Below are 27,388 nucleotides of genomic sequence, written 5' to 3' on the forward strand. Positions count from 1 at the left end.
TATAGTAGTTAAGGCACCAGGCTAGAAACCAGAAGACTGTGAATTCTAGTTCCACCTTAGGCATGAACTTGGGCCAGTCATTCTCTCTCAGCCTTAGGAAGAAGGCAATGGTAAACCATTTCTGAAATCTTGCCATGGAAAATTTAGGGACTTGTCCAGGTGGTTGTCAGGAGTCAACACTGACTCAAAGGTGTGCACGCATAAACACAGTATGTGTGTGTGTGTGTGTGTGTACTACTAAAACTCTTGTGTCTGTTTGTTTGTAACCCTTAACTGGGCAAAATAGTACATCATAGGCCAACAATTTTTGAACCAAGGTGCCTCAAATGGGCTAACTTACAGAATGCATCCAAAATCTGGGACCCATTACTCCTGTGGAATTGAAATTTGGCAAATTTTATAAAACATTTTATGACATAATACAAAATGTCATAAAACATTTCCTATGGTAAACTCCTGATGTTTGACTGTGCTATACAGTTCAATATGAATGACATGGGCTGTTTTCAAGGTAGATACATCTCTGAATATCTCCCTGAATTTTTAAGAACTTTTTCAGTAAAGGCAGTACATTAGAAAATGCCATTGTTGAAGGCATTGAGGAATCTGGTAAGGAAATATCTTTGATACGATGACCCAGCAGGTCACAGGTTACCTAGTATGTGTGCATGTGTGTGTGTTTGTGTGTGTATATATATCACTGTAGAGTCAGCCATCAATTAATGTCATGCTGCAGATAAATAAGTGATGTGGAGAGAATACAGTTTTTTTAAGGATACTAGGCCATTTATAACACAGATAAGGTTTAGACAGGAAGTTCCTGCTTTGCATTTAAGCCCCTGAACTATAATAACTTAAGAAGAAATAAGCAAGGAGCAATCATATTCATTATTTCTAAATTGCTTTAAATAAAAATGCATCTTATCTGTAACAAAAACATAAAAAACAAATATTTTGAGAATATATTAAATATCATGGTCATTCCATTGTTGCTTCTTACAATATGAGTTACTAGATTATCAGATTCTGTGTGACATTAAAAAAAAACTTGTTTGATACAACATCTGACCTTAGGGCCAGGGTGTCTCTGAGGCATACAGACTATTGAATCCATCTGACATGAATCAAATGCAGAAACATTATATTGTATGCACATTATATAATATTATATGAATTGAGCATTCATTTAATGCAGTAACTTTATTTATTTATTTATTTATTTGGCAAATTTATATAGCCACCTAATCTCACAAAACATGACTCTGGGTGGTGTACAATACATAAAAACCATAAAACACTCAAACATAAATGAAACAGAAAACAGAAAAACCCAAGATAGTGAGAGAACGACCGTCACTTGAATCATACAACCACCCTTACTGGCTCCCCATGGGACCCCCAGGGTTGATGGAAAAACTACATTTTGAGGGCTTTCTGGAAGGCAATCAGGGATGGATTGCATCACTGTTCAATTATAAGGTATAATTAAGTGATTTAAATGATTTGTTAGCCAAACTGATTTTTTTATATACTTTCCCATCTTCCAATACTGCAGCCTACCTCAATATCACTAAATCACTCTTCAGTGAAATCATTTTTATTCCATTCTAGACAGCTTGTTTTCTTCCATATAGAATCCTTGCAAATGATTCCAGCAAGAGAAATGTTTAAAAACCAAAACCCTAAAACAGATCACTAAGAGGAATCTTTGCTGAAATTTGGATTCAAGGAGCAATTGTAATTTCTTTTTCACCTATAATGGCATAATATGACCTCAGCTTTTCAGAAAATTGTATGAATTATAGTAACATTTTCAGGATAGCCTTGAATCTTCAATTAGGCAATTGTTTCCCTTTAGTCACTTCAGACAGATTTCTCTGAAATGTTTAATAATTTTATCATAACTGATAAAAGTTGCTTCTGGAAGATTAAACCCAGAAATGGCAATATTTCACTGTAAAGTTTGTTCTCAAACCTACAGTGTAAAGCAATGATTACTTTAATATTATAGTGTAAATTATTATTTTTAGTCCTTACAGTTAACATACTAGTTTTAGAAGTTTCAATTAATTTGTTGGAGTTGTATTCTCATATGAATATGGGGACGCTATATATGCATAACATATAAACTTGCATGAATTAAACAAATCAAATAGAAAGTTACAGGAATTTCTACATCCTAATTCTCTTCCAGTATATTGCATTACCCTGATCAAAAAAAGAAAAGAAAAGACATAGAGAAGGTCAGGCTAGTTTTATTACCAGTCTGAAAGTGACAAATAACAGAATGGGACTTTATTCACATTACCATTTTAATCAGGATCAGTGATAGGAAAAGTTCAGATCATGATGACTTCTAGCTAGTGGACTGCCTATATATTGTTGTTCATGTGTTTATACTGCTGTGATCAGGGTTCTAGTTTTGAAATGCCACTGCAAAAATGAAAGTATGCTGTGTTTCAACCAATACAAACATAAAATCAGAAGTAAAGGTTATACTATCCCCTAATTATAACCATAACAACTTCCTTTATTATTCCTATGTAAAATGTTTAGGTAGAGTGTAACTTACATGAAATTGCCACTTGATATTGTAACAGTAACTATTAGAAAAACATATTTTAAGATCATGGTTATACACTAATTCCCCTTTAGCAAAGTTTCCACACGTGGTCATATTTATGAAAAAAAACAAGTTTACTTAGTAGCAGATAGAGGATTTCTGAAAGTTTTGACCCAGCCACCACTCTCTTATGAACAGCAGGACAGTTACATGGATGACATGAGGAAGTACATTAACTTTTCTGCTCATTTCCTAGAGGCGCTTGATTGGGTAATATAGGAGCTGCAACACAGAACTGCTTCTTAAACTTTCCCTGCAGGAATATAAGTACTACCATAGTCTGTTTCATCCCCACAAATGCCCTTCCAGTTAAAAATCAAACGTTCACATACAAAGTTGTAAATACAAACAAAATGAAATCCAGCTTTCTCAACAGAAAGTAAACTATATGCCCCTCTCCTAGTCAAACCAATGAATTGCAATGGTGTATTTTCTGACTGAGATTTAATAGCTAATTTAGTGGCTGACTATGCCATGAGTAAGCTTTTTATCCAATGTGAGGTATGAAGAAAAGGGAGGGGGTTCAGGTCATACTCACTCTCTTGATCTGTTTTGATTGCTTCAAGCCGATCCACTTTAACATTCTGCTTCTTTGTTGGTGGCAGCTTCTCTGAACTGAAGGCAAAACTGAAGAGGTTTCTATTCCTTATCGTTTTTCTCTCCCTCCCCTCCCTAGTCTGATTGCCTAATGCAGTTTTATAGGTTTGCAATATGATTTATTTCCTGCACTTTAGTATCACACACCCCTCTGCAACTTCTGTGCTAGCAACTAGGGTTCCAGAGACAGCCACTCTGCCTACAGCAAGATCGCATGTACCGCAGAATTATCTTGTGATTTGCAGATGTCACAGAAGTAATTATCTGTAGTAGCAAATGTTCCACAAACAAAACTTTTAACTTTGTAGGGAGGATGCTTAAATGAAGAAGACATTTGATGAGGATATTAATTTTTAAAATGACTTTTTTTTCAAGCTGAGTGACAAGACATTGGGTGGCTGAGAATACCTGATGAATTCAAGCATTTTGAATGTCTCCAGTCTTTTCAATATCTGCACTAAACTAATAATAAAATAAATAGAATGGAAAATTGGAGTGTGGAGAAATACCCTGAATTTTATTATATGTATCTTTATTTTTGAGGGATATATACAGCCTTCTCTTATTCTGCAATCTGCTATTCATTTGGATCTAAATCTACTCCAAGTGAAAAAAAAACGTTCACACCCCACTGAGCCTGCATATGTCTTATCAGAAAGTTTACTGAGCACTTTAGAATAAGATCACCTGTTTGGTCAAACATTTGTATGAATTTCTTCTGAACAACTCTTGTGGGTGGGTAAGCTGATTAGAAATGATTAACAAAAGGATCTGCAATTAAAGGCCTTTGTAATGCTGGCTAACTCTTAAGTAAGTGGGACAAAAATCTTGAATCATAAAGCCTGTAAACTTTTACAAGTACTTTTGCTTCCTTCTCACTCTATGTACAATAGCTATTACAGAATAAAGCTCTGGACTTCATTGATAAAACTGTGTTTCACAAAGGGTTTTGTCAAAATATAGTCTTCAGAACAGCAAAACCCTCATTACCTCTTTGTAAAAGAAAACAAATGTATTTATCTCCTGATTCAGTGTAAAAACAAGTATGTTTTGCTTATTTTGTCTTTGAAACTGATTTAATCACAATAAATGGCAGGTGAATTAAGATATTCATTCAGGAAGAATATTAACAAAAACATATAATGTGACGTGCACTAATCAGCATAAATGTTTCTGGCTGACTTTTATTTGGTAAAAAACAAAAATGTAGAATCATAGCATTGGAAGTAACCTGAAACGGATCTGGACAGTTTTTATATAGAGATTTTGTTTTACACATTTACTTATATAAACACTACAAACTAGCTATACCTATACATTTCAGATTTTCACAGTTGAAAAGGCCATTTAGGCCGCCAGGAGCTGTATGAGGGGAGAGAAATTCCATCCCCAAAAATTCAAACACAAAAAGTTAAAGGAAACTCAAACTGGACCTGCCAATCTAAAAAGTGGGTGAAGTTCATTATAACTTGATGGATTCAAACTCTGAGCAACCAATTAGGAGCAGGAATGTTTTTCCTCTCTTAAGTGACCTTTTGAGAGGGAAGGGGCAGCTTCAGTTTACTCTTTGGCTTCTACCATGGAAGGAGAGGGCATCTCTTCTCAGACTGGCTTCAGGGAAGGGTTGGAGAATCAGAAGAAAATAGCATTAAGGAATAGTGGACAAGTTTCTTGGTGTGGTGTTTTAGTTTTTAGGACTTGAAATGAGGCTGAGGACCCTGTTATATGCAACCAAAGGTATTTCCTCTCATAGGAGACATATATAGTTACATAAAAAGTGTGTGTCATAATGTTAAAGGCAATCAGAGATCTCATAATCATCAAAGATATCAAGGAAAACAGGGCATGCAATGGTTCTACCTCATTTAGAATTATCATTATCATCATCATCACCATCATCAACAATAATATTCCAATCCTTTTTATAGCAGCAGAGCCATTCCCACCATAAAACTTTTATGATTGTATTATTATTGTTCATTATACTATAATAGTGTTATTAGAAACTATCTGTATATCACCTAGAATCCATCTATATTGATGTAGGTAAGTCTCATAAATATCAAACTTAATTTTTTTTGCTCACATGGACTAACAGATTGTGATGGATTAGAGTTCATGTATTAAAGCACCATTCATCAGATTTTATTCTCAAACGTATGCAGTGTTATTTTCATTTGGTAAATAAGTATAGCTTGAATATGTACGGAAGAAAAGTGTTATAAAAAGGAACAAAGGCCATGAAAAAGGACAAACTGACCAGCTCACCTGTAAGAACAGAATGACCTATTCAAAGTAATAATCACAATAATATTTTTCTAATTACAGTGCTCTAATTTAAAACCTGTAAATATAGCAATATCATTCTAAACTTAAATTAGGATTTGTATTTTGAATTTGCCCACAAGATCAGCTGCCCTGGCAATAGAAGAAATGTATTTACTACTTGCTTATTTAATATTTCCCTCCATGTAGCTTTGTTTAGAATCTTTCATTTAATATTTTTCTTAAAGAAAGATTCATGTTATACCTGGGCAGAAAGATGAGTTAACAGAGCTATGTGGAAACTAGGTTTATGGTGATTGAGACATTGCATGTACCAAGTTAACATCAGATGGTGGTTATTATAAACTCTTTTTTATGATTTATATTGAAAACATGACCATGTCTACAAAGCCTTAACCCTATAGGTCATATAATCCAAAATTCTGCCTTTTAGGAAGAAAAATCACAGTAATCAGTAATGGCCTTTCTAAGGTATGCCATTAACACCTCTAAAGATTTTCTTTTCTTAGTAATCTTGTACTCCAGTATATCATGGCCAAGATTTTCCCCAAGAAGCTTGACACTTCCAATCTTTTGACCATTGACCAAAATTACCCATCTTTGTTATTCTGAACTGCCTAAATTCAACATCCAGATATGCTGAATTTTTCAATCAACCAGTACATTTGTTAAATAATCAGGCTGGGATATATTTCACTCAAGAATAATGCCCTTCTTCCAAGATAAATGTAATTTGCAATACATTCTACAAAGTTATCAAAACATGACCCAGCTGATAAAATAAACGAGATACATGTATACCTACAACAGAAAATAATTGATTGAATTTATTGACAAGGATTCTTAGGATTAATTAGCAAGGACTTCACCTCTTCAGAACTGATTGAAGTTAAACATAATGACATCACCCTGATCTTGGATGCTAACTTCTTACTGAGCAACTAGTAAGGTAACTGCTATGCTACTGAGCTAAATAAGATTAATAATTGTTGGGGCACACTCCATCATTGCAAATGGAATGCCTAAATATCTGTAATTATTATTTTCTTTTCCAGTGATATCAAATATTGAGACATAAATGAATATAACAGCTAAGGACTCTTGTATAAGATATTCAAGCATTTCAATTACTCATTCTATATTAATTAATATACAGCTTCTTGTTTTATAAAATAATAAGCAACCAAAGTACCAGTCATAAACCTAGAACACAGATTGATGCAATTGTGTGCAAATCATGAGCTCATTTTAGCAAATATCTGGACAGAGTAGGAACTGATTTTATTTATGATGATTTTATTTATGATGTTTCTATACCATCACATTCCAGAGCAACTCCCAATAGTTTATGAGCTTAAGTTTTTCACTGTTTGGTATGCATTTGGTTTTTATTCTTTCTGATCAAATGAAATGTTGGAAAAGGAATTTGTTAAGGGGTTCTGTCCATCTGTCTGTCAGCAAGACCAAATTTGATATGAGGGGAGAAACCAAAAAAAGAATCTGAGTTTGAAAAGAAAGAATGAATGAATTCTGCAAATGTATCGCTATCAGAGAGGCAGTGGGGCAGCAGCTTGGAAGGTTGCTATCTCCTCTGTTTTAAGATCCCCTCCCTCTTCCTGTAATCTAGAGCAGAGAACTTTTTAAAGAGTTGGAAAGAATTCCAGATGTCATGGTCTGCATGCTTTCCCAAATTTTTAAAATCTTTTTTTAATTTAATATTATTAATTGCTTTAGAAGTCTACTGTTAATTGTTTTAGAAGTCATCGACTTAACCGCCCTCAAATAGCTTTCTTTGAAAATCAAAGATGAAAGAAACAGCCACTTGCTTTCAACAATTCCTAATTATCGATCTCCCTTCCTTTTTATTGCATTTTGCTACTGCAAAGTTGTACTAGTTCTAATAACAGTCTGTTGTAAATTTAGGAAGAGCCTCCCTTTCCCAAATAAACTGTGTACAATGGTGACAAAGTAGCTGCTAAGCTTTTATGTGTTTATTAGGAATACATTAGCCATCTTTAAGAGCAAATGCCTCCTAAAACAGCTTACAAAACAATTTTCCATAAGGGAAAATTCAAAATGTAAATCAAACAGCTAAGCCAGAAACAGCAACAAATCTACAAATAGTTGCAGCAGATCCAGAAGCTGTAGAATTCTCGGTAGTATTTTTGTCTCTTTGGGCATGGAGACTGATATCAGGACGGACAGTATGTTAACTTGGGAGAGGACTGGAATTTTGTTTTCAGTGCAGATATGGGCAGAGTGTCTGAGTAGGAAGATAGAGTCCATATGGACTACAAAGATTCCATCTTTTTGTTCTCAGAGGCAAGCCTACCATTGTGCTTAATACCTGGTACTCATATTTGTGAGGTTTTATACTTCTCCCTTTAGTGCTTCTGGTTTCTGTTAAAACCTGTGTTTATATTGACCAACCTCATGTTCAGCAGTATCATCTTTAGGATTGTAGGGAGGCTAGTTGAATAAAAATACAGCTGGGAGAGGACATAATGCATCAATATCTAAAGTGGTTCCTTCTCACCTGCCATTGCATCCGCTGTACCTTGTTATCTCTGTTTCTGCAGAACAAACCCCAGCACCTGCCCTCTCCTCTCTCATGCTCTATTTAAATGTATTCCACAAACTATTCACAGCATGAAACTAGCTACAGGACAAAACCCATATTGTTAGTCTTGACCTTATTGTGATCTGCAGAAATACAGAAGGAACAGCAGCTGAATACCACAAATAAAAGATTCAGCATGCTCTCCTACAACTTTTCCGTAACCTCATAACTATTGGGCGCAGCTCTGACTTTTTAAAAGATGGGGGAAAGGATATAGAAAAGGAACCCCCTGATGTTACTGTTCACGTATGTACTGTCCTCTAGGTGGAGACATGTAGGATCATTCAAGCACAAATTATCACAGTTAGAAAGGTGAACTTCAGAAACAGTGGAAGCACCTACCTCTCCCATTCAGCACAGAACCCCAAATGTGGCAATGGCAAAATAGCATTTCTCACAGTCTTGAGTGTAGGAAGCAAGTATCAAATTGCTGTATTCTTGATTCGTTTGTATATACAGTATCTCTTTCCACCCAGGCAAGTGCTCTGAAGATCAACCCGTTCATGCATCATAGTCAATTGAAGCACATGCTGGGAGATGGGGGCAAATCACATGGGTAGTTTTATGTGGGTGTGCTGGGGGGGGGGTATCATCAGGTTACATTGCACATTCAGGAAGCTGCTGGTTAAACTCTGTTTAAAAGCAGATGGAGATAATCTAAATTTATACTTCTGGCTCATGCTGTGGATTATTTGCTTTTATAAATGGTGAAAACTCAATAGCAACAGGAGAGTTTATACTTGCTTACGCCCATTCTAACTCTCTGCTAGCTAAATGTGAAGAAATGACTTCCTGCTGCTTCAAATTAATAGCTTAAGAATCTGAAGTATTTTAATTTTCTTTTTTTTTTACAGACCATTATTCTATAGCTCATTCTAATGATGTTTAATGGATTCCAGAAATGGATCCCAATACATCCCTTCTTATATAGAGATGGAGGAGAAATTCATTTGATTTTAATAAGATCTGATCAAATTTGTACTTCCTGAATAAATATATAAACCAGATTGCAATTATCTTTACAGTTTTGCACTTCTCTGAATTTCACAATGCAGGGACTTGATAAAAATGTATGTATTAGGAAAATATTACATTAATAATTTATTAAACTTGTATGCAACCTAACTCTCAATAACTCTGGGTGGCTCACAACAATCAAACAAAGAAATTACAATAAAATCAATAAAACTTAAAAAATAAAGATAGAACTTAAAAGATAAAGACAAAATGTTCATATTGAGGATGTTATTATATTAGGAAAGTATGTATGGAAGGCGTGCCAATTTCAATGTGCTTTAACATGCACGCATAAAAACATTCAAGATTTCATACAGACAATAAAAAGAAATAAACTGTTACAAAATTGAGACAAAATGAACTTATGTTTGAAAAAGCTAAATGTAATAGAAAGCAAACAATTTCTTCCATTTCTAATTGATACTTTAAAGCTTATCCTACACAGAGAGAATGGTGTATCCTAGAATTTTAATTACAGAGCAGATCTCAGACTATGGAAAGTGGGCTAGAAAAAACCATGGAATTGAATGGTTTGAGAATGGTATTGGAAGTGTTAACAGCGTGGAAGCTAGAATGGTATAGTACTATTGTGTAGTTATGACTGATCATTATTTAAATTCACAAATTTCCCACTGTTTTCTGTTCAGCTTTTGCAGGGGGCCACCAAGGAAAGTAGCTATGTAGAGGAGGCACATGGTGTTGAGCATGTATCATGTTCTGCTATATGTAGGTACATGTGCTGGTGCCAGAGAACAATTTGAATGTCACCACAGCAGGGAATCTAAAGGAACACTTAGGAAATCATTGTTCTAAAAATTATATTACTACAAAAGTGGAAGCATTCTGGAATAAAGAATGAAGATGGCGAGGCAAGAACAAGCAATTTCCATGCTAGAGAGAATGGTTGTAGTGGCCAAGTTTCCACTGACTTAGAAAGGCAGGAAGGAAAAGTCTAGAATTTAACCTTGGAGGACAGACTTGCATAAGATTTCGATTTCTGTATGTTGCAGTGGGCAAATGTAGTCTCACTATGGTTTCATTCTTGTTTCTAATAAAGAGGCTAATCTTGTCATGCTGTTTCTGTGAGCCTTCTGCCAATAGGCCAGTCCCTGAATGAGGGGTTAAGTGTCTGGAAAGTAAAAATTTACAGTCGTATCAATATGTTGCCTGACAACTGAGGTGTTGATTGAGGAAAAATAAATGGAAAATCACAGAGGCAAAATCTACTCTTGTTGCAGCCACCCTGGATGATGGATGTTTTCTCTGCTGGTTGTGATGTGCTGAAGATGGATAGCAGCCAAGAGATAGGAATAAACCAACTGCTTTACTTATCATATCTGGCATATGCACAAATCAAGACAACATCCTTTGGCTGTGACAGTAGCATATGCAGAGGGGGTGAAAACAGGTGAGATGATGGTCTAAGCTCTGCCCCTTTTGTATGTGTATTGACATTGCATGTGCATAGAAAGGGCCAGGACTTTGATCCTGCTGCCACTTACCTATTTTGACCTTCTCTGCAGATGCCACTGGCTGTGATTCTCTAAAGTCTAGACTTTCTCTTAAATGAAAGTATTGTGCAGTCAACATAATTAATGAGATCACTTATCGCTAATCATGAAAACAAAACAAATACAAGAATGGTCTCAAAATAAGTAAAGATAAGAAGCTTTCAGACTGCATCTGAGCCTATTGACCATAAAGGATAATGCCATTCACACTTTATTTGGGAAAGAAACCAATTATACTGGCATATATCTTTAAGGCAAATATTATTTGTGTAATTCAGAAATCCTATATAAGTTACTCATTTAAGATTTATTCCTGTTTTCCAGACTGGTTCTCCAAATAGAGAACATGGGTTGTCATTATCATCATGAATGCCATTTCCAAATAACCCATACTCAGAATATTTACTCAGACAATAAAAGAATTATACCACTGCTCCTTTTGAAAGCAAAATCAAACCAGAAATCAAATGAAAATTTAATCTGAAACACATAAAATTTACTCATAGAGGGAAGAAAAAAAACCAATTATAGGATAGAAAATTCTTGCCTTCTAATTCTTCCAAACAATTTCTTCATCATTCCATGATACAATTTAGACTTTACACCTTGGGCCCCATATTTTAAAATGTGCACCAGTTTTCACAACTGCATTGTCTGCCTCTTTGAATATTAGTTCCAAAATGCTTGTAGTCCATCTGTCCCATGCTCTGCTCTTGGCTGGGTAGCCCAAATTCTTTGTTAATCTCCACTTCCCCCTCCAATTTTCTCTGGAAAACTTTGTGTTGCTGGGCTTGCAGCAAATATGAACACACACACACACCTGTGCTGTGTTTTCTGAGATCTGCTTTCTTAAAATGCAAATGTGGATACCACAGCACAAATATTCAGCATGCATAGCATCTGCAGTCCAATATTCATATCTTTAAAGCCAAATAAAAACAGCAAACTGTTCTAGAGGGCAGCTGGCAACTTCACTCAAACAAAGAAAACCAAAACATTTTTTTGTCTGCAATGATTTCTGTGAAGTCAAATTGGCTCTCATAATTTGCCTATGTCTCTGATCTTTTTCTGCTATCCTTCCTGCTCTATTATCTTTGATCAGAAGCAGTAGATTCTCCATGAACAATAAAACCTGAAAGACACTAGAGCGTCTTCCATTGCGAAGGCTAGCAAACACATCACACAGAATGTTGGTGGTTTTCTTAGAGGTATTATTTAAAAAAGACTTGTGTCCCCCTAAATACAAATTACCAGTGGTTTCAATTTATGCATAACTGACTTTTCCAGGATGCTTATAGCTGTAGTAAGTGGAGTACACAGCCACTTACAAGATGTACATACTACATGTAACAGTTGCATATAACACAATCTTTGGTTTCATTTCTCAGCCATTGTTAATAAATCTAATGCAGTGCACCCACTTCTATGAAGAAATGCCACTTACTGTTTGTTTCCCATCTGCCCTTATGTATTTTAGAGGTGCTAGATTTTCAAGAATAAATCCTACCTTGTCACTGTCTACTGTATTCTGAGAAGTTCTGGATGCAATTGAAATTGTGTCAGGCTGACTACTCCCGTCTCCTTGGCTGTCAGCATCTTCTCCTCCCTCTCTACAGGGAAAAAACAAGAAATTTCATGAATGAATTTGAAAGTGTTCAGGCACAGTGTTCAGAAGAAGTTATTCAGCTGATCACACACGTGTTACAACTTAGTCTATAATTTAGAATGCTGATGTCATGCCTACCATGAGGTTAGTACATAATAACCACTTCTGCTCTTTAAAACTGACTATTTCAGGTTTCTACAGTGACAGCAACATATCTCAAAATAGCTCCATAATGAATGTGGCAGGCCAATGACCTGTTCTGCTTGGATTTCTCACTTAACCAAACCCAGCCATCTAAATTATAGTCTAGCTGCTTTGCAAAACTGTCAGTTTCTCAGTTCTCACATTTTCTGTGGTTTAAATTATGAGGCTCTCAAACTTTGGAAAGTTTAAATATGAGCAAACTAATTTATTCTTCTTTTTAAATATTTGCTATAATTTGAAAGAGTGTGGAATATTTTTCACCTTTCGTTCCAGTCAGATATTAGAGTTAGTGTGTCACACTGATCTGTACACTTCTACCTATTAAACAAGAATAACCCCTTTTTTTGGTCTGTATTACATAAAGAAATTATATGGTTAGCACATGTCAAACCACCTTTGTCTTTCTCATCCCAACAGATGAAAGAATACTGATAAAATTATGTCCACAAAGTTAACACTTATCTGTTTTGCTTATTTTTGCATTCTGTATGTTGCATTTTAGTTATTGCTAGCCATCCTGAGCATTCATTTGAATAAAAAGTCAGGACACAACTTGGATAAATAATAAACATGTACATTCTGATGAGCTTGCTGGCATCCTATTTGGAGCTGGAATTAGGCCATATTTTTCCCACTGCTGCAAAGGGGTGATATAAACCATATTCGAGGCTAAGAAGATTGACATTGTAACATTCTGGTCAGCAGTTAGCTTTGACAAAAGGCAATGTACGATAGAGAGTACTGGGAGCAGATTTTTGGTAGTCCTTCCTTTCTTACTCCCTTTTTAATTTAAAAGCTGAGGGAAGCAGCATTGCTCAGGAAGTCTAGGCTTGGCTTACGAAGTGTTAGATGCTAATTCCTATAGGGGAGGTTTATGAATTCAACAGAATAAATACAATTTCTATACAATCAATCTACAGAAACACACTGGTGTACTTTGCACATAACACTAAGCTATGATGTGGTTTGTTTTTTTCTAGCATAGCATGGTATACGGATCTACCTGTGACGATTTATTCATCAAACAATGGTTTAAATCCAGACTGAATTTAAAGTGCGGACCAGGCTGTCTGTGGCAAAACAGTAGTTTTATGTAGAGCATTCACAGGATGATTAAGATTACCTCTTACTGTTGTTTCTTTGCTTTGCTGGGGTTTTAGGGAGCTGGATTGGTTCTTTCAAAGCTCCTTTTAGATGTATAATCCTTTCCTGTATCACTTCTCGAATATTTTTAATCCATTCTTGTTTGGTTTCAATGCTGGTTGCCTAAATATTTGAACAGAAAAGGCAGAAGACAGAATTACAGTATTTCTCAAGTAGGGGCCTGTATTTTGTTTCTTTTCAAAAGTTCCTTTCATACATTTGCCTACATTATAGAACAGTTTGCCTGGATAAGCCAGCAAAAATTCATGTGCCAAAGGTACACTGCTAGTAAAAGAAAGGCAAGTAAGGGTAAAATAATACACACACAATTGTATATATATGTATATGTATATGTATATGTATATGTATATATAAAATAAAATAAAATAAAATAAATAAAATAAAATATATGTATAATATGCTTACAGAGGGGAAATTCTTGCTCTTCGATTGCTACAGTTTCTTAAACAAAGAAGGAGCTCTGTGAAATGACTATTTGTGAAAAAAAAATCATTAGAGCTAAGAAAGCTTTTGGCACATGACAGCATTTAAAGAAATAAAGAACATTATAAAGAACATTTCCATCAAGTAACTTCTGCTATGAGCAGTAAGTAGTAAACAGTGTTGTTTGCTTCACACTGTGTTAGAACAACAAACCATTTGTCATGTTCACTGTTTCAATGTGCCTGGTACATTGTAACACTTCACATGTCATTTACTGATTGCGTGTTTGATTTACAGGGAAAGGAGGTTTCCATTGCCCGGACTGTTATCTCGGGGCTGAGGGAATGGAATGTGTTTGGGTTTTCTCAAATGTTCAAGGTTGCTTTCCCAGGATGGGTGAAGACGGTTACTGGCACCTGGGAGCAGGTGGTTAGAACGGCTGGGTGGGGGGAGGTGTTACGTTTTGAGCCGAGGGTTCTTAATTTGTATTTGGCATGCTTTTGCTCATTCTCAGCTTTCTCTGTACTTGCATACTAATCCTTCAATAAATCAGATTTCATAAAGTTACACTTGTGAGTCTGGTTCAATTAGGTTAGGCAACCATTACATAAAGCTGAGAATCCTTAAATCTTACCGCTAACATCTATCCAGAGCAATCTGTGAAGAACTAAAGTTAGCAATGACTGAGCCTACTCCTTACTCGGGGGAAAGCGAGTATTCGGATGCTGGGGAGCCGGATTCCACGGCCAAGAGAAGTGGAAAAGCACCCACTCTGTAGTTGGAGGACTTATCAGAGGTTTCGAGTCCCAGTCCTGCGAATGGGAAGGCTGTGAAATCCAAAGTGGTTAAGAAAGCCGAGGAAGCGCCGACTGAACAGGTGATGTGGGATGAGGAGCAGGGAGCCCTACCAGGCACGTCGAAAACGTCTTGGAAGCTGAGGTACCCGTTGTCCCCGAATGTAACCAGGGCCGGTGAGAGAGGGTCGGAGGGCTCTGGAACCCCTGTGAGAGCACAAGGGTGGGAAGCCAGGTTACAATCCCTAGAAGAAATGATGCTGAAAATATCATTGGCTTTGTGGGACCCACTCAGAGAGAGAGGGGAGCACCATTCCTGACAGTCGTCCCCCTCTCCTCCCCCTTCCCCGGGGGTGAGGATGAGAGATCGGAGAAGGCATCAGGCGGGTTCACCACCGGGCAGTCCCAGACGGTCGTCCCCATCGCCCCCTCGGCACGCAGAGGACCGAGGAAGAAGAGCGGAAAGAGGGGAGAGGAGACATCCAAAGGTCAGGATTTCAAATTCCCCCCCCTCCGACGGAAGATCGATGGGGTCCAAGAGGAAGGCTGGGCAGAAGGAGAGGAAGAAGAGCCCGCTGGGTGCCAGATATAGGGAGTTTACGGTCAAGTTTGATGGGGACCCTACGAAGTTGTCATTCTTCCTGACAAATGCTAAGAGGTATATGGAGGAGTTTGGGACGCTGTTCCCCTCTGAGAGAGCTAAGATAAATGCTGTGGCCACCAAACTGGAAGGCAGGGAGCCGATTGGTTCGTACAATTAACCGAAATGGAGGCCCTAGAATTGGGCAAGTTCGAGGAGTTCTTGTGGGCGCTCAAATTGCATTTTGCTGACCCGTTGGCGAAGGAGAAAGCCAACGTGGCCCTGAGGGAGTTGATTCAGGGATCAAGGTCTGTTGCGGACTACGCCTTAGAGTTCCAAGTGTTAGCTGCAAAGGTGGATGATTGGTCACAGACGACTCTGATAGAGATGTTCAAGGATGGTCTGCGACCCGAGTTGTTGAGGTGGTCGTTGGGGAGAGCAGATCCCACCACCCTATATGACTGGATACAGTTGGCAGGAAACGTGGAGCAAGCCCATGCGAAGTTTGCTCAAAGTAAGAGAGGTCCCAAGCAAATGGCCATGATGAGAGCTGCCAAGCCCATGGGCACTGCAGCCCATGCAGGGCGAACGGCGTGGCAGGAGGAGAGGGACAGCCGCTAAACGAAGGGGCAGTGCCTCCGATGTGAGAAGGAAGGTCACCGAGTGGCGGCATGCCCAAAAGGGAAACCTGAGGAGCGTCAGCGAAAGCCGTCGGGAAAGTCACCCTCCTTCCCCAGAAAGATGAAGGCGGCTGTAGCTGAGGGCGAAGAAGAAGGAGTCCCGTATTTCGGAGAGGAGGGGGAGCCCAAATTTCTCCAGCCGGTGGGAAACGCCAGCCACCTGCTCTAAAGGGCGCCGCTGGGCAGGTGGTAGAGGGAGGGCATGACTACCCCTCGGTGAGTGGAAACTTTCCTACATTTGTCAGTGAAAGTTAAGTTGGGCTCCCAAACAAGAACTGTCGAGGCATGGGCGCTGATCGATTCGGGGTGTTCCCGCTGCTTGATGCACCCGGACGTGGTGGATGCGCTGGAGTTACCCACGTTCCCCCTAAAACATCCTATGATTTTTACCCAGTTCTACGGCGGGGGGGAAGCCAGTCACCCATTTTACGGGGCTGGTGGCAATGCAGATGGGCAGCCACAGGGAAGGGCTGCCATTTGTCGTGGCGCCTGTGGGAGGTCCTTTGGTCATTCTGGGGATGCCTTGGTTGGTGCAACAAAATCCATACATAAACTGGGTGCACCGGACTTTGACATTTGGGGATGGGTTCTACCAAATCCCCATAGAGGACGATGCTCCGCAGGCTGCGGTGGGGAGGGCGGCGGCGGCGACCCCACATTTCGTTGCCGCCCCCCTGGAGGGCCTGCCGGAGCAATACCAGAGTTTTGCAGATGTGTTTGGGGAGAAGGAGGCGGACCAGCTCCCTCCTCACCGGAGAACTGACTGTGCGATAGAGTTGGTCCCAAATGCGCAACTGCCCAAACCAAAAATCTATGCCATGACGCAAAAGGAGCTGGCAGCATTGCGTGAATTTGTAGACAAAAACCTAGAGAGGGGTTTTATTGAGCCAGCTAATTAGCCGGTGGGCGCCCCTGTCTTGTTCCGAGCAAAGAAGGATGGGACTTTGAGACTCTGTACGGATTACTGCGGGCTCAATGCGGTATCGATACTAAACAAATACCCTCTGCCAATCATAAAAGACATGCTAGAACATCTGTCTAAAGGGAAAATCTTCTCTAAGTTGGATTTGAGGGAGGCCTATTTCCGTATCCGTATACGGGAAGGGGATGAATGGAAAACTGTTTTCAATTGCCCGCTGGGTTCTTTCCAGTACAAGGTTTTGCCGTTTGGGTTGGCAGGAGCACCTGGGGTGTTTATGCAGTTAATTAATGAGGTTTTACATGAACATTTGTTCAAGGGGGTCTTGGTATATCTGGACGATGTGTTGATTTACACTGAAACAATGGAAGAACATGAGCGTTTGGTGAAACAGGTACTGGGCAAACTGAGAAAGGCTGAGTTATATGCTAAACTCTCTAAATGTGAATTTCATAAGACACAACTTGACTATTTGGGGTACAGAATTTCTGATAAGGGGGTTGAGATGGACCCTGCCAAAATTCAAGCTATTTTGGAGTGGGAGCGCCTGCACACACGCAGGCAGCTCCAAAGTTTCCTTGGATTCTGTAACTATTACTGCCCGTTCATCCAGGGGTTCGCTGAGATTGCATTGCCTCTTACTGATTTATTGAAAATCAAGGGGCTGGGCGACACACGGAGAGTGAAAAACCCGGGGGCCGTGCTCAATTGGACGCCTCAGTGCCAGTTAGCGTTTGACAAACTTAAAGGATTGTTCACTGCTGAACCTATTCTGCAACATCCTGATCCCAATAAGCCTTTTGTGGTTCAGGTAGATGCTTCCGATTTTTCCATTGGGGCTCTCTTGATGCAAGCTGATGATGCCGGTTGCCTTAAGCCTTGTGCATACTTGTCCCGGAAATTTTCTGAGATGGAAAGGCGCTGGCATGTTTGGGAGAAAGAGGCTTTTGCAGTAAAAGCGGCTTTAGACACTTGGCGCCACATTCTAGAGGGGGCTAAATGTCCGTTTGAAGTGTGGACTGACCATAAGAATTTGGAAGCACTTTGCACACCTCGCAAACTCAGCCCTAAGCAGGTTCGTTGGGCTCAGTTCTTTAGCCGTTTTGATTTTCAGTTAAAGTTTATCCCAGGAAAGACAAACTTCCTGGCCGATGCGCTTTCCCGCTTGCCTCAAGATTCAGCCCAGGCACCTGCCATCGTGGGGACGCTTTGGACAGAGCCCCAATTGGGGATGCAAGCTGTCACACGCAGCCAGACCCGTGGGCAGTTGCCCTCAGCATCAGTTTCACCGGCTGCTAGAACGCCGGCTGTTCCTTCGCAATTGCAACAAAAGTTTCTCTCCAAGCTGAAATCTGACACCTGGCTGCAAGCGAATAGAGACAGTGTTACTTTTGACAGGCTTCGCTTGGAGGCAAAATCGCCTCTATGTGCCTGACAGTTTGCGAAAGGAAATCTTAAGGGGGTCTCATGATGATAAGCTGGCAGGTCATTTTGGCTTTGTAAAGACTCTACACCTGGTCCGCAGGCAATTTTGGTGGCCCTCCTTAAGACATGATGTCAAGGACTATGTTGCTTCTTGTCCAGTTTGTGCCATGTCGAAACGAAAGGGGGGTAAGCCTCAGGGCTTGCTGCAGTCTGTCGCCAGTCCCTGCCGCCCTTGGGAGGAGGTCTCCATGGATTTTATCGTTGATTTGCCTCCCAGCCAGAGAAAGACTGTGATTTGGGTGGTAAAAGACTATTTCTCTAAGCAAGCCCATTTCATTCCATGTGCTTCCATTCCGTCTGCACAACAATTAGCCCGCCTTTTCCTAATCCACATATACAGAATCCACGGGAGCCCCTCCCGTTTGATCACGGATCGCAGAACACAGTTTACTTCCCAGTTCTGGAGGGCATTTCTAAAACTGGTTGGCACCAAACAAGCCTTATCCACTGCGTGGCATCCTGAGACTGACGGAGCCACGGAGGCTCTTAATGCCACCCTTGAGCAGTTTCTCCGCTCATTTGTGAACTACCAACAAGACAATTGGGTTGATCTCCTGCCTTTTGCTGAAGTGGCATACAACAACTCCGTTCATCAAAGCACGGGACGCACACCTTTCAGTACAGTGTTCAGTAGGGACTTTGTACCCATTCCTGATCTCCCTCAACCCACCGTTCCACCTTCATCTCCTTCAGGTTGGGCTGCGCACTTGGCAGATTCCTGGCCAATGATTCAACAGGCATTGGCTGACGCTCACTCAGCTTATAAGCTGCATGCTGACAAAAAATGCGCACCTCAACCTGCTTTTAAGGTGGGGGATAAGGTTTACCTCTCCACGAAATACATCAAATCTTCCCAGCCCTCGAAGAAGTTGGCCCCTAAATTTGTTGGTCCTTTTCCCATTATAGGTGTTGTGAACCCTGTCACATTTAAGTTGGACCTGCCACACAATCTTAAACGTTTGCATCCTGTTTTTCATTGCAGCTTGCTCAAACCCGTTACCCACTCCGCTCGCTGGCATCCCCAGCCTACTCCTCCCGCGCCAATCATGATTGACGGGCAGAAACACTTTGAGGTGAAAGAGATCCTGGATACTCGCCGGCTTCGTTGCACACTGCAGTACCTCATCCGATGGAAGCATTTTCCCCACCCTGAGTGGGTGGCTGCCCATGATGTGTGCTCTCCCCTTTTAGTTACACGCTTTCATGCTGCTTATCCTTTGAAACCTGCGCCTTGATGCCTTTTGGGAGGGTGATATGTCATGTTCACTGTTTCAATGTGCCTGGTACATCGCAACACTTCACATGTCATTTACTGATTGCGTGTTTGATTTACAGGGAAAGGAGGTTTCCATTGCCCGGACTGTTATCTCGGGGCTGAGGGAATGGAATGTGTTTGGGTTTTCTCAAATGTTCAAGGTTGCTTTCCCAGGATGGGTGAAGACGGTTACTGGCACCTGGGAGCAGGTGGTTAGAACGGCTGGGTGGGGGGAGGTGTTACGTTTTGAGCCGAGGGTTCTTAATTTGTATTTGGCGCGCTTTTGCTCATTCTCAGCTTTCTCTGTAGTTGCATACTAATCCTTCAATAAATCAGATTTCATAAAGTTACACTTGTGAGTCTGGTTCAATTAGGTTAGGCAACCATTACACCATTTCATTCTACTCTAATGCAGCTTAGGATAATTTCCTTCCCATATCTGACCATACAGTATAATGTTTAATGAGGCCTTCCCTTAGTGAAGCTATTTTTTAAAGACCTCTAATGCAAATTGCACAAAAATGGGAACCTGATGAAAAAACTTGGCTTACATATAGGACCACTGTAGAGCTTGACCTGAGTAAATAGCCATGATCATTATCAGACTTACAGCCAGTTAAACTAAATTCAAACAAAGAAAGGAGCTAGCATAAGATCAAGAATAAAATCTGAATCCTTGCGGAAGATAACTTTGGGAGTGGGGGCAAATTAGCAGCTGAATGCTACTTCCTATTAGGTGGTGTATATATTATTATGTATAGACTTTGGTGCTTGATATATATAGAATGTTTGTTGCAGATTGAACAAATGCATCCTATGCTGTACCCAGTGATTTTCCATCTTTAGTGCATATGTGTTAACTATCAAAAAGGATTGACTGTTGGCACTCAAATTGCAAAATAGCATTATGTTCTATAGACTAGAAACCACAGACGTATGAAGTAAAGCTGGCATTGCATATATATGTATGGCATGTGTGTGTAAGCCACGTGCATTGGCCTTGCCTTCTATATATACTATGTACACTTGTCTCACCTTCCAGTTTCATGTCATGCTATACTGAGTAGCAAGATCTGAAATGTGTCTGTATGAGTTCAGTTGAATGGGAAAAGGACCCAGGTTGTGATTATTGACCCAGATGCTTCTACGGAGAAAAAATTAAAAAGCATTGCTGACAGAAGAAAATAATTCCGGAGACTCACTTTTAGCACTGTTTTGTTATCTGAGGAGGGAGTCCGTCCAGACCACAAGGCAAACTTGCATGGATCTCCTTCCACATGCTCTGTTACTCCCAGTTCTGAGGTCTGTAAGGAAAGAAAGATGGCTGAAACTAATTATTTTCATGGATTTTAGAATGAAGCTCAGAGTGAGCTCACAGCTAACAGCGTATTACATTCTTGTACAATGAATTTAATCATAAATGCTTTAGCCTTTTCATGTATCCATTAACAACAGCTACTTTTGTAAAGTAAAATAAAGCTAGTCAACATAGAGTATGATCATGTAGCACCAAGCAGATAATTTTATTTATTTATTTATTTCTCACACCCTACATAGCAAAGATCCTGAAGCTCATAAGAATATTCATCCATTGCAGACTTACCAGTAATTTGTTCTTGTAAACATATTTAGTATGTCCTGTAGAATCTTTTATCTCTTTGCTGAAAACTAGAGAGATTTCAAAGAGAAACAAATGTCTCTCACGACCCTTCCGGATGAGAGATTTAGGGTCCCATACTTGGAATGAATCCTGAAGAATCAGTTCTCCCTGAACATCCAAATTTTCATCAAATCCTGTAATAAAAACGAAGAAAAACAAAAATGAAAAATCACCTTAAATGCTCACACTCAATCCATGGCTAGATAGTACTGAGCTAGATGGAGGAACAGTCTGTCTCAGTATGTCGGAGAACCCACTTGGAATGTGCATCCGAATGAGACTCAAAATTATGGTGAGGGAATAACAACTCTTTAGCATTTGGATGTAAATTCTCACAAATGAAACAGAACTCCATAAAATATGTCATGCAATGAAGGAGAATAGAAATAGCAAACTAATGCCCAAGGAGGAATCAGGTACTCATTAAAATTGGCAAAGCTTAATAACTAGATATGTGTAAGTGCACACTTAGGCATTTTTAAAGAAAGCCCTAAAAATGTGTGATACAGTTCATGACATGGACATTCTTAATTAGGCTGACCATATTTCCTTGAGACAAAAATGGGACATTGGGATGGCAAAATGGGACGGGGTTAAACTTATGTAATATTCCGTATTCATGAAAAAGACAATAAAAAACGTTATCAACAGTAAGCTGGGAAGGTGCAAGAGGGGGAGGTGCAGCAATGGTTGGGTCCGAAGAGGCTGGTGCAGGGGTGGCGATGGGCTGAGAGGTTGCAGAAGGGCTAAGGGCGGTGGCGAGCAGGGACGGGAGGACAGGAACGAGGCAGCAGGAGGCTGAAGAAGTGCAGGAGGGCTGAGGGCGGCGGCAAGCTGGGACAGGAGGACAGGAACGAGGCAGCAGGAGGCTGGAGAAGTGCAGGAGGGCTGAGGGCGGTGGCGAGCAGGGACGGGAGGACAGGAACGAGGCAGCAGGAGGCTGGAGAAGTGCAGGAGGACTGAGGGCGGTGGCGAGCAGGGACGGGAGGACAGGAACGAGGCAGCAGGAGGCTGGAGAAGTGCAGGAGGACTGAGGGCGGTGGCGAGCAGGGACGGGAGGACAGGAACGAGGCAGCAGGAGGCTGGAGAAGTGCAGGAGGGCTGAGGGCGGTGGCGAGCAGGGACGGGAGGACAGGAACGAGGCAGCAGGAGGCTGGAGAAGTGCAGGAGGGCTGAGGGTGGCAGCGAGCTGGGACAGGAGGACAGGAACAGAGGAGTCTAGTGAAGGGTTGTCCCCAACAACCTGTTCCTCTCTGGCGCGCCGTTTTATTTTCTTCCTGCTGTTTTGGCCTGAGAGCCAATTGGCTTCTTTTCTGCTGGGCTCGCTTTTCCGACTGTCTTCCACTGCACTGATTGGTGGCAGCAATTCTTCCTCTTGCTCACTGCTGACCAGCTGTTCCTGCGGTTCCCGATCTAGGTTTCCCGCCGGATTGAGAACTATTGCCAAGTCAGCCTCCTTTTCAATTTCAATTTCAATTTTTCCCGCTTTTCCCAATAACGGCTCCAACATTTTTTTAAAAAGGGACAAAATTGACATTTATATTAAAATGATGGGACGGTTGGGAAATGTTTAAAAAAATGGGACTGTCCCATTCAAAATGGGACGTATGGTCAGCCTATTCCTAATGTTTTTTGCAGTTGGATGCAGGTGTCTTCATAGTTACTCATTATTAACTACTTCATAGTTATCAGTAAGACAGACACACACACGTCAGCCTTATATCTACAATCTGTCCTAACCCTGCCCGTTCTCTTCCCCAGTATTAATATTTACTTACCTTCCAGCATGCTTACGTGCATGGCATCATTGGCTTTCTTAGGGACACTGAGCATCACTTCCAAACCATCCTTGAGCTCTCCTTTTCCTTCTTCACAGCATGTTAAAAGCTCCTGGGGAAAAAAAATGCATAAATAAAACAAAACAAAATCTCCCTGAGCCCTGGACAAATTTGTTTCCTTTTGACTGAAGCCAATCAGTTCATTTGTAGGATGTAAGTTGATAATGAGATCATGAACATATGCATATTTGCAACCTTATTAAAATTTAAAGTTAAACTTGATCTTAGGAAAAGATTGATGGCTTGGATTACTTTGCATTGCCAGATTTGAAGAAGAATACAACTGGAAGAACTGTATTCCAATTGATAGTGGTCAGCGGAGCTCATCAGGTCAACTCACTTACAAATACAATCCCAGTGAAACATTCTTAGTACTAGATATTCAGTACTTCAACCAGCTTTCTTAGTATTAGACATTTAGTGTTTTCCTGCCCAGGAACAAACTATCTAAGCTTCAATCCATTCTTTAAAAATCACCTATCAAACTGCCTCTTAGTTTGTAATGGTATTATCTTCCTCTTGGTGCCAGAAAGAGACTTGGGGTTTTTATTCTTATATTTAGAATTTCATATCCACAAACCTAAGTGCCCTTCTGTCAACGACCTATTTTTAAAAATAGAAACTACTTTGCTAGATATCTTGTTTTTTTTTAATGGGGAAAAACCAGGCAAAAAATAATAATTGAGTCTAGATCAGATATGAAGAACAAGCATTCTTCTGTGCCCTCTACAACTGCCCCACCTCTCAGCTCACCCTTAGAGCAATTTTCATATGATCAATGAAAAAAGACACTCTTTGCCACTAAGCTTACAGTGTAAAAATCATGACACAGAAGGAAAAAGAGATAGAGAAGAAAGAGGAAAAAAGCCAGTCTTTCTCTTAAAGCTAAATACCAGAACAGACTTTAGAAATGCAAAATACAAGACTGCAGAAACAGGTTGGGTTTCCTATGCCTGAGTATAGGGACAAAACAAATAACTAAAAAGTAAGAAGGATAAAATAAAATAAAGTAAAATAGTTAACTCAATAAAATTGCAAAAATACATAGGTAGATAGTACTGGGGAAATCTTAAAATTAGAAGAAATATTAATCTTATCTTAGGTGGTGTTGGAAAGATAAACATAGAGACATTTAGTAGGTAATAACAGAAAAATCTAAAGTGTTCGTTTCTTATTACTGTGCTTGGCTGTCTTCCTAGATATTTCAGGAACTGTGTCAGCCAAAAGAAGGCAAGTTCTCTCATTAGAGCAACTGCAACAGTTCGATAATTAAGGGGTTATTAATTCTGAATGCCAAGCTGTGTGAAAAGGACCATGTAGTAAAATGAAACTGTCTGACTCAACAACCTGATTTCACAGGGGTGTATCTGATTGTGTAGCAGAGTGTTGTTACAGCTCCCCTGTTAGCCCAGAAGGTAAGGAATTAATATTTCCAGGGAGAAGGCCATTTGGTGTGATACACTCAAGGTATTAGGTAGCTAACTGGGATAAATGGTCTTTTACCCAAGCCTCCCCAAGAAAATGGGGGGGGGATTAGTCTAATTGCCATGAAGGTCAGTATCAAGGATGTGTTGCTTGAATTCTACATTACTAGAGAGTGTAAATAAAGGCCTAGAGAGTGTAAATAATGGGCTAAGAGGCCCTGTTATATAACATCTAGATTAGTTGCTTTTTTCCCAGGCACTGGAAATAAAAGTCATCCAATAGTCAAAGAAGTCAAATATCCCTCTAAGAATCTGAGATGACATAGCCATATAGAAGCCCCTAGGGATATAAGTCTTGATTCCAATGAAGCAAAGGATGGTAGCAACCCTAAGTTAACCCTGCTATCCACTGGAAAAGTAGAGAGAAAAACATTATATATGCAGACAGTCCTGTGCAATGCTTAGCTTCCCCACCTTGTCAGCCTAGGCTTGCCAATCCTGCCTGGAAGATTGGTATAAACTCTTAAGGCCTTGCCTGTTAAACTGGGGGTCACCCAGGCCACCCATTCAACTTCAGGCCATTTAAATAAGATAGCAATCTGCTCAAACATAGTAAAAAATGCTTCAATATCTTCCTCCTTGGTTAACTTTGGTATTTTTATACCTTTGGGACCATCACCCCTCTCTATGTGTTCAGTAGCAGTTGAAGGGGAAATGATCTCTCTCTGAGCCTGGACTCCCTTTATTAGATCAAGCAATCCCCTAAACCTCCCTCTTACACATTTCCCATTCCAACCAATCCTTCCTTTCAGCCTCCATCCAAATCGGCTCATTCTTTCTTGATTAGCCAAGCCCTTTCTTCCTGTTTTGGCTTCAGCATTTCTGTAATAATATTAGCCCAAAAAGCAGGATCTAACCCTTTTTTATTAGTTCCAACTTTCTTTTGACTTAACATTAGGCTGAGGCCAGACATCTACTTCCACAGGAGTAGCGCCCTTGGCATCAACAAGAGCAGCAGTACCCTCAGTCTTTTCCATCTCTAATTGCCTAGCATAAGCTGTGGTTCAAGGTCTTGTTTCTGAGGCCAATATGCTGGACAGTGCCTGCAGGGTACGAGATCTATGTGGATCAAATGCTCTCCCTCTAATGGCCCAGTCTTTTTTCCTTTTCATTCACAGCACTTAAAGGTCTCCTTGAGTCTGAGGCAATTCCGCCACTGCCACCAATTATTGCGAGTTCTTTTTTTGAACCACCAATAAACAGACTGACTCAGACTCAATAGGCACAAAGCACTGGAAATTTTGACAGTTGGTTGAGTTTTTGTATCTCCCTTCAGTGGTGCTGGGGGGGGGAGATTTTTATTTTAGAAAAGGAAAGCTTACAAATAAAAAACCCCAAAGGAATGATAAATAAATAAATGACTTCAACTAGTTCAGAAATTAATCATAATAATAAAACTATTTTCTATTTTAATGATTTCTTTTCTCTAGGTTCTTTATTGGTAAAATATTCTTTAAAGTCCAATTTCACTATATTCTCATATCTTTCTGTTCTATATTTCCAATGTAGTTGTTTATTGCTGACATCTATATTTCTGATGTCTTAATCCCTGTATTGTCACTCTCTATACAGCTATACATCTTTTTCTAGAATTCAGTTTGTCTTTTATCTTTCTGTTTTCTGTTAAAGTTTCAGTTTTCTATTTCTGTTCTGTCAAAGTATTTACTTTTTCTTTCTCTTTTCAGCTTGTTTGTTCCTGGCTCGCCTTCTTGACCCTTTTCCTCTTCCAAATCTTGGCTCCAGCTGAGGGAAATGGCTGGAAGAACTTTCCCTCACACCAGGTCTGGAGGAAAGAAAAAATGCCTTTCTCGCCCATTTTCTCGGCTGCTCCCTCCTTTCCCGTTGCCTCTTCCTCAGCAGGGCTGTCTGTCCTTTAGTTTTACTCGCTACTTTGACTCCTGGGCTTTGGCTCTGTTTATTCAGCCTCTTCTTCATGAGCTGTGTGGCTGCAGAGATCCCAGGCAGCCATCTTGTCTTCCTCCTCCTCCCTGCCTCCTCCCAATGCAGCTGTTTGATTGGCAGCTGGGTTGTCCTGACTATGGGGGAGGGATGAGAAGGGAGGGGGAGGAAGGAGCACAGGGGCTTATAATCTCTACAGGCAGTCAGTCCTTCCACACCATCCTGGACATCCCCCATATAAATATGTGCACATAGTACACCTCTACACATGTATGTACTTTATTTTATACTTGCCACATTCCAAGAAAAGGGCAATGCCAGAGCAAAAAATAAATGATTGTGAATTGAATTAATTACTGATAAAAATTGCTGTCAAAGAAGTAAAGTAATCCATTTCAAAATTATTCAATCCCTGTCTGCATAGGGAACATTCTTACATCTACACACAGACCAGTCTCTCACACCAAAGCATACTATACATACATCGTAGAGGAAGAGCAAGAGGAAGAGAAGCAACAGTAACAGTAACAGCAACAACAGCACAGGATGGAGATGAAGTAAAAGGAAGAGGCAATACATGCAGAAATGAAAGGAATGATAAAGGGGGAATAAAAATAAAGATGATCTAAAGAAATGATGTAACATGATGCAATAAAGAAAGAGAAGTGCTATTCAGGGTTAGGAATTCAGGGTTACAAAAAGGATTAAATTCATCAGGCCAACAGCTCTTCCCAACCTGCAAT

General features: G+C 40.0%; 1 protein-coding gene across 2 annotated transcripts in view; it reads right to left on the minus strand.

The window, feature by feature from the left end:
• KALRN (kalirin RhoGEF kinase) overlaps positions 1-27,388 on the minus strand; it is a 165,464-nt gene that overhangs the window by 80,854 nt on the left and 57,222 nt on the right. The window contains exons 19-23 of one of the 2 annotated variants that reach the window (XM_063288781.1): positions 23,203-23,314; positions 21,368-21,558; positions 20,967-21,068; positions 13,588-13,730; positions 12,162-12,264 (exon numbers count right to left, since the gene is read on the minus strand). In XM_063288781.1, coding sequence (XP_063144851.1) covers positions 12,162-12,264; positions 13,588-13,730; positions 20,967-21,068; positions 21,368-21,558; positions 23,203-23,314 — 651 coding nt within the window. Of the gene's footprint in view, positions 1-3,161; positions 3,270-12,161; positions 12,265-13,587; positions 13,731-20,966; positions 21,069-21,367; positions 21,559-23,202; positions 23,315-27,388 lie in introns of those variants that run through there. The other variant, XM_063288779.1, reaches the window with a different exon arrangement.

This window comes from Candoia aspera, chromosome 1, assembly GCF_035149785.1.
Source record: "Candoia aspera isolate rCanAsp1 chromosome 1, rCanAsp1.hap2, whole genome shotgun sequence".
Taxonomy (NCBI): domain Eukaryota; kingdom Metazoa; phylum Chordata; class Lepidosauria; order Squamata; family Boidae; genus Candoia; species Candoia aspera.